Consider the following 16635-nt stretch of genomic DNA (forward strand, 5'->3'; position numbering starts at 1 on the left):
ATATATATATATTAAAGGTTTTATTTTTTGGCCCCAAACGAAGGAAAAAATGAAAAAGCCGAGATAGCCGAGTACTTTCAGTCCCTATTCGGACCCTTTACTGAGGCTAAAACTGATTTTACATTCCCGAGTGAAAATTCTCATTGTATTAATTGGGGTGATACCTCGGTAATTGCTAGATCTAACGATTATGTTTCAAGAAATTTACTGGAATCGGCAATTATACATATATATATATATACATATATATATATATATATATATATATATAGTATATATATATATATATATATATATATATATATATATATATATATATATATATATATATATATATATATATATATATATATATAGTATATATATGTATATATATATATATATATATATATATATATATATATATATATATATATATATATATATATATATATATATATATATATATATATAGATATATATATATAATATATATATATATATATATATATATATATATATATATATATATATATATATACAATATACATACATATATATATATATATATATATATATATATATATATATATATATATATATATATATATATATATATATATATATATATACACATGCAGTCCCCGGTTACGACGGATTCGGCTTACGATGTTCCGAGGTTAAGGCGCTTTTCAATTATATTCATCAGAAATTATTTTCAGGGTTACGGCACATGTTCCAGGGTTACGGCGCCTACAACGCTGATCTGGCAAAAGGGATATGACACCAAAATTGCAAAATAATCAATATTCGAAGGTTTTTTTTTTGATGAAAAATGCAACAAGAATGCAGTTTACATAGTTTTGAATGCACCCAAAGCATTAAAAGTAAGGTTTTCTTAGGATTTTTAATGATGTTCTGGCTTACGATGATTTTCGGCTTACAATGCGTCTCGAGAACGGAACCCCCGTCATAACCCGGGGACTGCCTGTATATATTAATAAATATATACATACACACATATATTATATTATATATACTATATTATATTTTATATATATATATATATATAGATATATATATATATATATATATATATATATATATATATATATATATATATATATATATATATATATATATATACAGTGAACCCCCCGTATTCGCGTTCTCCAGATTCGCGGACTCACACTTTCACGGATTTCTCTCGGGAACGTTTCCCTGCATTATTCGCGGAAAATTCGCGCATTCGCGGTATTTTACTATGGTAAATATCCACAAATTCCTGGTTTTTTTGATGAATTTCATCATAAAATGCACTTTTTGTGATAAAACTATTAAAAAAACCATGTATGAAAAATTTTAGTGGGCTTTTCTTGAGTTTTAACTAACAAAATAGGGCGTTTTTAGCATTTTTATAGGGGTTCCAAACATTCGCGGGTTCTAACTATTCACAGGGGGGTCTGGTACGCATCCCCCGCGAATACGGGGGGACCACTCTATATATATATATATTATATATATAAATGGAGTGTGCTGCAAGATCTTTTACTTAGCTGACTGACAAAAGAAGAAACATGAGTATCCAAGGAAGGGTTGTATAAATGACAAGATAGAGATTATAAAGGAAATGTTTCTGAGGAACATTTATTTGCCACCATGTCACAGTGTGCTACAATTTTTTTCAGTTCCACTTCAAAGTTATCAAAGTTATTCAAGATAATATGCAGTCTTGACAAGAATAAGAAAGTACCAAATCCAGAATGCAAGCACCATTGTTATGCAGTGCAGTGATACTTCTTCAAAATTATATAATGTATCCCATTTCCAATCCCTTATATCTTCTCTACACTATCACCTCATTCAAACTGCTTCTTGAATTGTAAAGTTGAAAAATTAAAAATACTTACCCACTGCAAGGCCTATTGGACCTCCAAGTAATCCTCCTAGTATTGTAGCTCCTCCAGCAATAAATCCACCTTTGACACTTTCCTTGATAGAAACTCTCAGTTTTTCCTCCTCACAAATCTGGGTCACCAAAGACAGTACTTCTGCTGTATTAATTGGCATGATGAAATTTTTTCATATCCCTGCAAAGACCAAAATTTTCAAAATCCAAATTTATTTTGATTTAACTCTTAATGGTCCATCATGAATTTTAGCAAGTTAGTTCCTGAATTGGAAAAAATAAATAAAAAGACTATAATGGTCAACTGTAATGGTCACATGTTAAATACATCCCAAGGCCATATGCAGGAAAAAATGATATTTTTATGATAAAATAGTTTTAATTATACTTACCCAGTAATTAATAGCTAAGAGTTTCACTCCCCGGCAGTTAGAATCCAGAAATTCGCGGGTCATACTGACTATCTTTTTGCCACACCCACTTTTGGGGCAAGAGAGAGGAACAATAAGCAAAGAGCTCAGTTTGTTTATGCTCATCAACAGGAATCTATGCTAGAGGAGAGATGGCGGGGTTCCAATTATATAATTACGTACTGGGTAAGTATAATAAAAACTTTATTTTATAATAAAAATGTCATTCTTAATTATACAACTTCCCCAGTAATTATATAGCTGATTCCCACACCACGGGAAGGAGGGAAGCATGGATAATTCTACCTCAGATTTATAAGAATACAACTACTGAGAATAGAAAAGCTTTGCTAACATTAGTTAAGAGTTTGCTGATTCCTTACCTGATAAGAGAGTTGTAGCAGGAAAATACTGCCTCTGGTTGCCACTCACCTTATCATGTAATGGCATGGCAGTTAAGCCACATAGCAATTATTACAAAGTGGGACCTTTCTGGTGAAGGACAATTGCAATGGCTAACAAAGAATCAACAGTAATTGCCCGTGCCCAGGACTCTGTACCAACATATCACCAGAAAATATTGTTACCTATAACCAAAATAATACAATATCCACCACCACCCTCACATCTTGTGTCAAGGAGAAATGACAAATTTTCTAAGACAATTTGAATTTGTCATAGCTACAAACCTGAGGTCTTAACAATAGGATAATTTTCTATTGCCTAACTGGATTCGGTTAAACAATCAGAGATTGAAAAAGCAAGGAATCTGTGAGATCTGGCAACACATGCATATATTGGGTGAAAACTGGTCAAAGACCGCGCACCCATGCTATCAGGTTTAGTCTTTCCCAACCGAGGATGTCATAAGATGACAGAGGGGCGGCTAGAGGTGGGCAGTAAAATGTTAAGACCTCAGGTTTGTAGCTATGAAAAATACAAAATTGTCTTACAAATTTGTCATTTGTTCAACACGAACAACCCTTCGGTCTTAACAATTGGATACTCATATTGGTGGGGGTACAGACATCTTAAACTGACTTGGGGCCAACCCACCAGTCCAACTCCAAAAGAAATATCTACAGGAGAGGGACTAATACATGTGAGAGGCTAGATAAACTGATATCCAACAACTCAACCAACTGGGTTACATACAATGATATATAGGAAGATTCATTGCAATAGGGAACTAAAGAGAAATTCTAACTGTTTGATAACAAACCAACGCATCAGGGTTTGTTACCACTCCTCACTCCCCCTTGCTAGAGAGCGGAGTATATGCTACTGAATAGAGGGTTTGACTATTTGAACACAAAGTAACCAAACTACCAGTATGACTACCTTACTCACCTGTATCAGACCAGTCCAGCAAATGACATGTCTATTCCTCAACCCACCCATAGGAAGAAAGAAAGGAACAAGAAAAAGAAAGAGACCAGCCAACTCACTCATTCTCTCTTTCTCTCTTCCACACAATCATCTTAGGCAAGATACAAAAGTGCCGGGTTAAGGGCAACGATGAGTTACATGATCTGTTGGGCAGCCACCAAAAGACCCAAGGAAAGTGTCCATATATCTGTGGGCAACATCCTTAAGATAGAAAGAGGTGAACAATGACGACACAGGGGAGCAAGGCAGCGCAGCAGCCCCAACTGACGACGCCGACATAGCAGGGGGAGACGACACTGAGGAAACTGGGAGTGACGTCACCAGCGGCGCTGAGAGAGATGTCATGGCTTCCTCCCTGACCCGAGCTAGAGGCAAGCCTCAGTGGTGGAGCGACCGCAGGCACCAACATAGAGAAGGCCACGGGGAAGAGGTAGAGTTGGGGAGGCGTGCATCCATAAAATGCGTCAGCAAACCCTCCAAGGAGGGTGACCCTGTAGCCAAAGTGACACCCAGAGTGCCGCCATTTTGGATGCCTCCGAACATGAAATATATGAAACTGATGAAATAGCCTCCTCCCTCAAGGGAAGCAAATTAACCCCCGAGGAAGAGGTGGTTACATTACACATTAAATCAGCCTGAGGGTCTCACAATATTTCCAACAACAAATTGATGAAAGAAAAGGAAGGAGACACAGGCACATAAAATCTAACATCATGGGATGTGACTGCAGAAGAAGATGAAGCATTTGGACGAGGCGATGAAAACCCTTCCCACGATGGAAGTCGAAACTCTACGATGCTCCCTCTTACTAAAAAAATAACTTCCACTGCAATTTAGGCCACACACCACATTCCGGGCAGGGATTCGTTATAGTACAAACATTAGCTCAACACCTACTGCATGTGGAGTGTGGGTCTGTAGCTGAAGAAGCCAGGAAATGAGAACACAGGAAATCTTGAGTTCTGAGGCACTACGTTGGTGAGGCCGAGACGAAGCAAAGGAAGCCATAACAACACAAGCACACACACAGACATGCAAAATAGCAAAAACAGGCAAATGAATTTCTCTTAAAAGCCAGAGATGTGGCTACTGCCCTAATTTCATGAGCTTTAGCCTTGTAGACTGGGAGAACATCCTCCTTAACTGAAGAACGTGCTTCTCAGATGACATATCTTAAGAAGAATGCCAGAGCTTTCTTAGATAACGGTCTGGAGGGTTTTTTTTACCGAACATTAAAGACTGCCAAAATCTCAACAAAAGTCTTTAGTTCTGTGAAGGTAGTACTTTAAGGACTTCACTAGGCACAGAGTTCTTTCCTCATCATCATTACACAAGACTTCTGTCATACCAGGGATCGAAAAAGAGCGAGGGCAGGGGTTAGAGGGAGACTCGTTCTTGGTTAGAAACCCCAGGGAATATGAACAAAACAAGGACACAAGGAAGAGAGTTTTTCTAGTTAAGTCCCTCAGACTAAGTTCAGGCATAAGTTCAAAACGAGGCCCAGACAACCACTTTAACACAATATCCAGATTCCAAGGCACCATGGGAGAATCTTTACAATAAGAAGTATCAAACAATCTAATGAGATCAGAGATGTCTGGGTTGGAGGACAAGTCCAAGCCTCTGTGGTGGAACAATGATGCTAACATGGCCCTATAGCCCTTGATGGTAGAGGAAGACAAGTTTCTTACTGATCTCAAATTAAGCAAGAAATCGGCTATTTGCATCACAGCGGTCTTAGAAGAACTGTTGGAATTCTTACACCACTCTGAAGATTCTCCACTTATTCTGATACACGTTGCTAGAAGATCTACACATGGAGATACCCTCTGAAGCTCCTTTAGAAAACCCTTTTCTTCTAAGGAGTTTCTGAACAGTTTGAATATACGGTCAGGGCCAGAGAAGACAGGTTTTTTGGAATCTGTAGAAATGTGGTTGTCTGAGTAGCTGCCTTTTTTTAGGAATCAGCGCCAGGAAGTCCACGAATAGATCTACGAGATCAGGGAACCATTCCTTCGATGGCCAGAAGGGGGCCACCAAGATCTGAGACATGTTGCTGTGTACAGTAGTACCTCGAGATACGAAATTAATCCGTTCCGAGGCGCCTTTCGTATCATGAGTTTTTCGTATCTTGGACCACATTTTACATGTAAAATGGCTAATCCGTTCCAAGCCCTCCAAAAATACCCCAGTAAATTTCATAATAAAAGCTAAATTGACCTATAAACAATGAAATACTACAACAATTTGGACCATTCAATATGATATTGTTATGATACAATAAAGTTTTATACATACTTACCTGCAGATATATACGATTAATGGCCCACCCAGCCTCCCCGCAGGAGACAGGTGGTAGAGAGAAAGAATCTGATAGAAAACGGGAATGGTTCCTATTCCTGCCACCCAGCGGCAGGACGGTAGATCACCTGACCTACTTGTAGCGTGTGGCGCGAAATTTGAATTTCTGTCGGGACGATGGAGTCTAAAGCTAAGTATATATCTGCAGGTAAGTATGTATAAAACTTTATTGTATCATAACAATATCATTTTTATACATTCAACTTACCTGTCAGATATATACTTAGCTGATTGGCACCCTCGGTGGTGGGTAAGAGACAGCTAAATACTGAAATAGACAGGTACACAATATATGTTGTAGGTACAAATAAACCTTGGTTCCTACCTGATTAAGCGGAAGACTTCGTGGCTACTGCCCAGGAGTCTGCTTCGCTTCAAGAGCCTCAGCGAGATAGTGATCTATGGCTAAGAGATCTTGTGGGTCTGCCAATGGGGTCTTATCCACTTACTCGGCAGAGCCTAAATGGCCTTTGTCAATGGGTGCTAATCCACTAATATGACAATACACCTGCTTTAAAAGCATATACGAGGAGCAAAAACATACATCCCGACCACCTGATCCTAACACCTGTGTTAGTTCTAAAGGTTGTAAGGAGTATCCCCAACTCCTGACAACAACCCAAAAACTCAACACCACTATAAACACACACACACCAGTACCAAAAAAAAATTTTTGTACACCCTTATTTGTCTGATATTCTTCAGTTCCTTCTGACAAAAAGCCACGGTCGCCTGTGCGACGCCTAGTGCCTTTGACAGCGAAAACCAAGAACATCTCTAGCTATAGGGTTTGCGTACATACACAATAATTAAGGATCAGTTTTTGCTCCAAGTCCCAGCACCGTATCCGCTGACACAAACGGACCGAGAGAGAAGCACTTCTCATAAGTTACCCTGACATCCTTCAGGTAATGAGAGCAAAAACTGAATTGCATCTCCAATATGTCGCTTCGAGAATATTCTTCAACGACATATTCCTTTGAAAGGCTAGAAACGTAGCAACCGCTCGAACTTCATGAGCTTTAACTCTAAGAAGTTTGAAGGAGTCATCTGGGCAATCATTGTGAGCCTCAGTAATTACACTTCTTACAAAGAAGGCTAAGGCGTTCTTAGACATGGGTCTTTTAGGATCTTTCACAGAACACCATAGACCCTGTTGACAACCTCCCAGCTGCTTCTTTTTACTCAGGTAAAATTTAAGGGCCCTTACCGGGCAAAGGGACCTCTCAATCTCTTTGCCTACTAGGTTTGACAGGCCCTTTACTTCAAAGCTCCTGGGCCAGGGCTTTGAAGGATTTTCATTTTTTGCCAGAAATAAAGTCTGGAACGAACAAATAGCAGCCTCTCCTTTAAAACCAACCCTAGAATCAAGAGCGTGTATCTCGCTCGTCCTTTTGGCTGTAGCGAGAGACAACAGGAATAAACATTTTCTTGTAATGTCTCTGAAGGAGGCAAGGTGTGGAGGTTCGAACCGCTTCGAGGTTAGAAATTTTAGGACTACGTCCAGATTCCAGCTCGGGGTTCTAGGAGCATTGATTTTTGAGGTCTCGAAAGACCGGATCAGATCATGAAGATCCTTATTATCAGCTATTTCTAGGCCTCTGTTCCTGAAAACAGCTGAAAGCATACTCCTGTACCCTTTTATAGTGGATATGGAAAGATGCGATTCCTCCCTCAAGAAAAGAAGGAAATCTGCAATGTTGTTCACAGAGGTATTGGAGGAGGACAGCTTCTTCGATTTACAATATCTCCTAAAGACTTCCCACTTCGATTGATAGACCCGTATAGTTGACGGTCTACGGGCTCTAGCGATAGCCTTTGCAGCTTTTTGAGAAAAGCCTCTTGCTCTGACGAGTCTTTCGATAGTCGAAAGGCAGTCAGAGCGAGAGCGGGGAGGTTTTGATGATACCTCTCGAAGTGGGGTTGTCTGAGCAGATCTGCTCTGTTTGGAAGAGATCTGGGGAAGTCCACCGTCCATTCCAGTACCTCTATGAACCAATCTTGAGCTGGCCAATATGGGGCTATTAAGTCATCCCAGCAACCCTTTGAGGCCACGAATTTTTCTGATTACTTCGCCCAGAATTTTGAATGGGGGAAAGGCATATGTATCGAGGCCCGACCAATCTAGTAGAAGGGCGTCGACAGCGAATGCTCTCGGATCTTCTACTGAAGAGCAGAAGATGTCTATCCTTTTGGAGAGGAACGTGGCAAAAAGGTCTATGTGAGGTCTCCGCCATAGAGCCCAAAGATGTCGACAGACCTCTGAGTGGAGGGTCCACTCTGTGGGAAGGACCTGGTTCCTCCTGCTCAGTCTGTCTGCTCTCACGTTCCTCTCTCCTTGGACAAATCTCGTGAGGAGGATGATGTTTCTCTCCTTTGCCCAAACTAAGAGATCTCTCGCCAGTTCGAAGAGGGAGAACGAATGAGTCCCGCCTTGCTTTCAAATGTATGCCAGAGCGGTGGTGTTGTCCGAGTTGACCTGGACCACCCCGTCTCTGACTCTTGATTCGAAGTACTTGAGGGCAAGATGTATGGCTATCAATTCTTTGCAGTTGATGTGCCACGACATCTGCTCGTTCGTCCAGGTGCCTGACACTTCTCTTGTTCCTAGCGTCGCACCCCATCCCGTTTCCGAAGCGTCTGAATACAACACTTGGCTTGGGTTCGGCACGGATAAGGACACTCCCTCGTTCTTTTTGAGAGGGGCTAACCACCATCTCAAGTGATTCTTTACCTCGAGAGGTATCTGGAACGAGTCCGAAAGTTGTCCTGTCTTCCAGTTCCATACTTTCTTTAAGAAGAACTGCAGGGGGCGAGTATGAAGTCTCCCTAGGGGGAAGAACTGTTCCAGCGAGGAAAGAGTTCCTAGAAGGCTCAACCATTCCCTCGCTGAACTTTGTTCTCTCCCTAAGAAGTTTGAGACTTTCATAAAGCCTCGTATGAGTCTTTCCAGCAAAGGAAAAACTCAAAAACCCCGAGAATCCATCTGAATCCCCAGATAAACCAGGTTCTGGCTGGGGATCATCTGAGACTTCTCGAGGTTCACGAGTAATCCTAGAGATCCAAACACTGAGTTTCCGATCTGGCCCTGATTAGCCAGTCGTCTAAGTAAAGGGAGATTTTTATTCCCTTTAAATGAAGCCACTTCGCTACATTCTTCATTAGGTTCGTAAAAACCTGAGGAGCTGTGGATAGGCCGAAACACAAGGCCCTGAACTGAAAAATCTTCCCCTTCATTACGAAACGAAGGTACTTCTTTGACGAGGGATGAATGGGAACATGGAAGTAGGCGTCTTGTAAGTCCAGGGAGACCATCCAATCTCCTGGACGAAGGGCCAACATCACCGATGCAGAAGTCTCCATACGGAACTTCTCTTTTTCTACAAATTGGTTCAGGGCACTTACATCTAGAACCGGTCTCCACCCTCCGGAAGCCTTCGGGACTAGAAAAAGGCGGTTGTAAAATCCCGGAGAGTGTGGATCTAGCACCGGCTCGATGGCTCCCTTGTTCCACATTTCCTCTACCATCTGAAGGAGCGTGTTTCTCAGCACAGGGTCCTTGTAACGAGCTGACAGTTCGAGAGGAGTCGACGTCAGGGGAGGTCTGTCCCGGAAGGGGATGCGATATCCCTTTCTCAGAACCGACATCGACCAAGGCTTCCGAGTATTCCAGTAGCCTGGCGCCCACAAGTGTTTGGAGGTTCTGTATGCTATTGTCCCTTCTTAAAGGAACGGAAGGCTGATCTTCCTCGCTTGTCGGAAGTCTTCTTTTTGAAGGGGGGTCGTGTCTTGGGACCTCCACGAAAGGGCTGTTGATACGGAAGTGATACTTTTTTAGCAGCTGTCGTAACTGTTCTGTTCTTCTTTGCCGATTGGACAAGAAGGTCTTGCGTCGCCTTCTCAGTAAGTGAGTGTGATATTTCCTTCACTAACTGAGAAGGAACAGATGTTCAGATAAAGGAGCGAACAGCAATGCAGTTCTCTGAGAAGGAGAAACAGCCTTGGTCAGAAAAGAACCAAAAACTGCTTTCTTCTTAAGTATCCCTGCTCCAAAGAGGGAAGATACTTCTCCAGAACCATCCTGGACCGCCTTATCAATACAGGCCAAAATGCTATGAAGCACTTCCGGGCTAAGACTTTCCGATCCTTGAGACTTCCTAGAAATTACCCCAAGGGACCAGTCTAAGAAATTAAAAACCTCCAGCACGTGGAAGAGACCCTTGAGGAGATGATCCAAATCCGACATGCTCCAAGTAGATCGTGCAGAGGATAAGGCTTGTCTCCTAGAAGAGTCTACCAGACTTGAGAAATCCGACTCTGCAGAAGCAGGAAGAGATAGGCCCATATTCTCTTCTGTTTCGTACCAAATGCCTCTTCTACCTGTCAGTCTGGAGGGAGGCATACAGAAGACAGTCTTTCCTAGTTCTTTCTTGGAATTCATCCAAGAACCGAGAGATTGGAGAGCCTTCTTCATTGAAATGGCCGGTTTCATTTTCAAGAAGGCAGAGGACTTATATGGCTTATTGCTCGAATAGAGAGACCGAGGCGAAGGTGGAGCGGCAGGGCTCAGCGATTCTCCGTATTCCTGGAGCAGAAGTGCGGATAAAGTCTTATAATTAGACAGTCCTTCATTAGCTGGGGCTTCGTCTTCCGAGATATCCTCTAGCTCGAGCCCAGCTGAAGGAGAACGATCCTAATGCATATTCTGCATTAGGAGAGCCTCTATTCGGGGAAGGACTGGCGGAAAAAGACTCTCTACGTTCTTTTGTAAGAGAGCTGGAAGTCCTTTCTATTCTCTTACATGATATCACCGATCTTTCCTTCTGAAGTCCCAAAGAGGAAGATCGCTTCCGAGGAGAAGAACTCTTGGAAGGTGATTCTAGCCTGGAAGGTTCCGCATGTCTGGAACGTTCCGCTTTTGTAGAAAGCTCTTCGCGGTCGGAGAGTTCCTCTCGTGCGGAAAATTCCTCTCGTCTGGAAAGTCTCGCTCGTTTTGACTGTTCCACTCTTCCGGAAAAAGATTCCTGCTTGGAAAGTCCCAAGTGTCTTGAAGGCGATCCGCGCTTTGAAGTTCCCGCTCGCTCGAAAGGATCCGAGCGCTTGGAAACTTCCGCTTGAGTGGAATGCTTGGAAAGTTCCGTGCGTCTGGAAGGTTCCGCCTGTGCGGAAGGTTCCGCGCGCCTGGAAAGTTTGGAACGTTCGGAATGTTCCACTCGCCTGGAAGATTCCGCGCGCTTGGAAGATTCCGCGCGCCTGGATAGTTCCGCGCGTCTTATGGAAAGTTCTTCCACGGGTAAGGAGAGATCGGAACGTCCGCGATGTTCCGAGCGCTTGGAAGGAAACTCTTTGGTACGATCTGTTACCGTAGAAGATTCCGTGCGCTTGATCATTTCCGAGCGCCTAATAGACTCCTCACCTTTGGAAGGCGCTTCTTGCTCGGAAAAATCCATGGAACGGTCCTTCAGTTCGTCTACTTCTTCGTTCCTGGACATTCTCTCCTCTCTACCGGAAAGTTCTCCTTGCCTGGAAAGGGCTTCTGTCCTAACTGGCGCTTCTCGCCAAGATGGTTCTTCCGGGTCTGAGGAAAACCACTCATCTATGGGAGCTTGTTGCTTGGGAGAAGATGGAACAATCTTAGGAACCTCTCGTTTCGAGGGAGGTACCTCTGAGAGCGCCGCGGACCTCTTTATAGGAAGGGAGTTATCTTTCCTACGAAGTTTCTTGGAAAGAACTCCAACCAATGAGGAGATCTGTTCCTGCACTTTTTGTAGGATCTGAGCAGTAGTCGCATCCCTGTCCGTGTCGGAACGAGGGGAGGGAGATCTGGAAGGTGTCTGAGATTCCCTTACAGCACTTTGAGTCAACAAGATTCTCTTTTTTACTGAAGAAGCCTCTTCAGGAAAGTGTTCTGGACTCGAGTCAAGCGCCGTAGCTTTCCAGCTCCTCTTCAAGGGGCGAGAAAGATTCGTGTCTTTCCACCCTCTTCTAGGTGAAGGCGACTCTGACGACGAAAAACACTCATGAAGGATGCTTTTCCTGTAGCGATCCCTGGCAGTCTGGGGTGTAACAGAACCTGCCGAAGGGACGCCTGACCGGTGGGGAACCTCTACAACCTTCGTACAGCTTTCGACATTCCTTCTCCTCTGGGCCAGGGAGCTTGGAAGAGGTAGACCTGGAAGCGTTGTAGAGCCGATCAGACGCCCCCTCCACAACACTGGGGACACTCACATCACTGTCCACTGTTAAATCACCACTCTTACCTTCTAATGCCGCCATTTTGACCTGCATTCTATGAAGGGTAGCCTTCAGATCCACAATTTCCGCTGCTGAATCTGTAGGATTTAAAATGGGTGAAAGGGCAGAAATAGGGGGAGAAGGATTAATTAATGCATCATGGGGAGAAGCTAGAAAGCTAGAAACTAGTTCGCTAGACCTAGATCTACTTCGGCTTTTGGAAGCTTTCCTCAGCCTATCCCTTTCTAGCTTCTTCATATAAGAAGTAAGATTCTTCCATTCTTCTGCACTCAGGTTCTCGCACTCCTTACAGGTGTTAGAAAAAAGAACATTCATACTTTCTACAACGCCTGCATGCAGTGTGAGGATCTACCGAAGTTTTCGGCATTCTCACCCTGCAGCCCTCATTCACACATCTCACAACAACACTCGAGTCAGACATTCTTGGAAAAATCCAAAATCAAGTTCAAGAAACGGTCCACAAATAGCGTATGCCAATACGACGATCCAGGTACGTCACCAAACGTCGGTCAAGAAGATCAATTGCGATGAAAAAAGAATTCCAGCCAGGAGGTACCAACAACAATGTTGACAGTACCGGCGACAGAAAGAATCTGATAGAAAACGGGAATGGTTCCTATTCCTGCCACCCAGCGGCAGGATGGTAGATCACCTGACCTACCTGTAGCGTGTGGCGCGAAATTTGAATTTCTGTCGGGACGACTAAATTAAGAATAAAAATGCAAAACCTGTAAATAAAGTGTATATTAGTGTACAAGAAATATTATTACTGTAACGTAAAATGTGGAAGCTTACCTTTCGAGTGAGGCTATCTCCGAAAGTGGCGGCAGAGGAGGAGGACAACAGCAGATACGTACACTTAACTTTACGAAACACATAAAAAAATGTCAGAAAAACAAACTAAACTTTACAAAACACATTAACAAAACTGTAACACTTAACTTTACAAAAAACTTAAAATAAAATTAATTTTGAATTTTGTCTTTTTTTGATTTTTACATTTCTTTTTACTTTTTTATACTTTACGTAATTTCAATTTCTTCACCACCGAATGGATGCCAGTCCGTTTACGGAATTTTTCGAACCACCCATGAGAAGCCTTGAACTCTGGGGTTGCCGTTGATGTCCCCTCTCTGCCGTCGTCTTCGGCTCGGACAATCAAATCGCCGAAAATAGCGCTGGCCTTCTGGCAGATTGCCGTCTCGGTTATCGTATCACCATCGATTTCTTTGTCCTCAATCCATACAAGAAGCAGCCTTTCCATTTCATTATGCACATGGCTCCTCTTGTTGGACAAAATAGTCACGCCCTTGGAAGGTGTAGCTGCTTTGATGGCTTCCTTCTGCTTAAGGATGGTGCCTATCGTCAACGGATTTCGGCCGTATTCCTTAGCGATCACACTCAACCGCAAGCCAGCTTCATACTTTTTTATTATCTCCATCTTTGTCTCCATAGAAAGCATTCTCTTCTTTCTGTGAACTTCAGCAACTTTCTTGGGACACATGACTATATGTACTGTACGTAATTAAGTTACGTATGTAGTACGTATACTAATTAGGTTCTCACAACATGATAAAGTAGCACAACGAAATCACTAACGAATTTACGTTACTAAACGAAATTGTTGGACCGAACGAATGCCGCATGTGTACGATAAAGATTCTGGTACAAGGTGGCCGGGGTAGGGACGCCACCATGTATGTACGTATAAGATGCATGATGGGAGGGATGCTGTCCAATAGGAGAGAAGGATCTCATGGCTTGGCTAGCATCAGGAACCAATGGGAGAGCAGGAGGATGGTGGCGAGTCTACTAGAACTAAGATGGCGGTGGGCGGCGCGAGTTTCAAAATTGTTATCGGGCAAATCTCGGACTTTCAGAAACCTTTCGTATCTTGAAAATTTTTCGTATGTAGAGTAGAGCAGTAAAATTTTTCGTGTCAGCTTTCGTATCTCGAGTTTTTTGTAAGTTGAGCCTTTCGTATCTCGAGGTACCACTGTATTATAATAATAATAATAATAATAATAATAATAATAATAATAATAATAATAATAATAATATGTTTTATTTCAGCTCGGGGCCATATACATTGAGTATACAAGATACAGACAGTAACATACACAATCTAGATACATGAGATATGATAAAATAGAAAAAGAAAATGAATAATCGGCACTTATCCATAATATAGCTGAGGTAGCATAAAAGCTAGTAATCATCATACTGGTAATAACAGTAATAATATTGGTGAGAAAAAAAAATATGCATTGCGAGTAATAACAGTTGGTGCACATATTATATAACTCAAATTTCAACTAGAGACCTTAGGTGGTTACAGTAGTCAGGTCCAGAGGGCTTAATACATAAATTAAAGTAAATAAAACTTTAACTTGATAGGAATCACAGTAATAATGAAAAATTAAAATATCAGCAATAAATGTAATAATGACAAAAACTGCAGATGACATCTTGCCAATACAGAGATTAAGTCCTTTAGGGGACAAAGGCCTCATTTTCCCATCTTTCCCACAATTCAGATCTTCTTCTTGCTTCACTCCTTAGGATGCTTTGTATGAGCGAGTTGCTGCTGTTTCTCACTCGGGTTACCAGACTGGACATTGTTCGCCTAACAATGATTTTTAAATTGTCCAGGTGGTTTTCAATGAACATCTGTGTGGCGGAGTGGTAGCGGGGAGTGTTTGTGAGGCGTCTCAGAATGTCATTGTGCACAACAGTGATGCGTCTCATGGTCTCACGGGTATAGTTCGTCCAGAGGGAACACCCATAGATACTGTAGCAGTACGAGCGGAATAGCAGCAGTTTCACGTCTCGGTGACAGAAGGCAAACCTCCTTGCAATCATGTTGCCAGCTGCACATAGTTTACGACGCCTCTGTTCAATGTCTGCCGTATCTTTTAGGTCGTCGGTGATAATGTGACCCAAATACGGAAATTCGTGCACAAATTCCAGCCGATGGTTTCCGAGGAAAATTTGAGGTTCTGCAATATGCTTAAGCGATCTCGGGAGCAGCGACATGCACTGGGTCTTGGTTTCGTTGTAGATTATATCAAATTCCTCTGCATATTGGCGGCAGGTGTCGATGAGTCGTTGGAGACCTTGCACTGATGGGGAAATCAGAACCATATCGTCGGCGTAACAGAGGTTGTTTATAGTTGTTTCATTGACGGTGCATCCGATTAGGAGCGAGTTCAGTTTGACATTCAAGTCATCTGTGTACGTATCAAACAGGTAAGGAGAGAGAATGCCCCCTTGCCAGAGCCCGTTTAGGGAGCCGAAGGTGTAAGATAACACGTTACCCCATTTGACACAGAATTGCTGTGTGGAGAACCAGCAATGTAAAATGCCTATTAGGTACAGGGGTGTGCCCCTTTTATGCAGCTTCAGGAAGAGCTTCAGGTAGTTTACTCTGTCAAATGCTTTTCTCACATCTACAAAACAAAGGAAAATAGGAGAGGCTGATGATAGGTAGTAATTAAGCAATTCTTTCAGTATGTAGATGCAGGTGTCGGTTGAGTGGTTTGCTTTAAACCCGAACTGGTTGTCAGTGGTGTGTAGAAAGGGGAGAAGTCTAACTAGAAGAACAGACTCAAGTATCTTCGATGCGATCGTTGTGATTGCAATCGGCCGGTAGTTGCCAGGGTCAGCTGCATCCTTTAGCTTGTTTTTGATTAATGGTATCAAGTGAACTAAGAGTAGGGAGTCTGGAAGAAACCGGTGAATTATGCACGCATTGAATAGGGCAGCTAGCAAAATGTAAATTATCGGATGGCAGAGTTTGAAGGCCTCTGCAGGAAGACCATCACAGCCGGGCGATTTATTATTAGGTAGGCTGTTTATAGCATCGCTGATGTTACCTGGCGTAATACGGTCTGCAAAATGAAATTGAATGTTGTCAGTAAGGAGGTTATCTACATCCCTTCGGGAATCTTGATCATTTATGCAATTCAGGATATTGTTGAAGTGATCGCCCCACATACTTGCAATAGCTTCGTCTCCGACTGCTTCCCCTACTCTCTGTGATAGCTTTTTAGTTTTGGGATTTAAAGACTGGATATCTTTCCAAAGACGAGGATAATCACCAGATTCTAAGTTTCTAGTATATTACGAGAATTACCTTGACGAAATCTGTAGGCAGTCCTGCCCAAAACAAGAAAAGCGGAGATTATGTTCGAATAGAATTCATTCAGATCCCTCTTGTGGTGGTCATTTCTACATTTTGTGTTAGTACAAAGTAAGGCGTCTGCCGGTTGAACTATTGACCGCAACCTGGTTTCTGTGGTCGCCCTAAAGTCTCTGGTTTTCTGTTGGTTT

At 42.3% G+C, this 16635-nt stretch overlaps 1 protein-coding gene across 6 annotated transcripts in view; it reads right to left on the reverse strand.

Moving 5' to 3' along the window:
* Positions 1-16635, reverse strand: part of LOC135221686 (protein C19orf12 homolog) — a 365807-nt gene that overhangs the window by 322687 nt on the left and 26485 nt on the right. For all 6 annotated transcript variants that reach the window (XR_010316070.1, XM_064259417.1, XM_064259414.1 and 3 more), the window contains exon 2: positions 1890-2069. Coding sequence is in view for 5 of the 6 variants with exons in the window: in XM_064259417.1 (XP_064115487.1) it covers positions 1890-2049 (160 nt within the window). In the remaining variant the exon portion in view is untranslated. The remainder of the gene's footprint in view (positions 1-1889; positions 2070-16635) is intronic.

Source organism: Macrobrachium nipponense, chromosome 3 (genome assembly GCF_015104395.2).
Source record: "Macrobrachium nipponense isolate FS-2020 chromosome 3, ASM1510439v2, whole genome shotgun sequence".
In the NCBI taxonomy this organism is placed as follows: Eukaryota; Metazoa; Arthropoda; class Malacostraca; order Decapoda; family Palaemonidae; genus Macrobrachium; species Macrobrachium nipponense.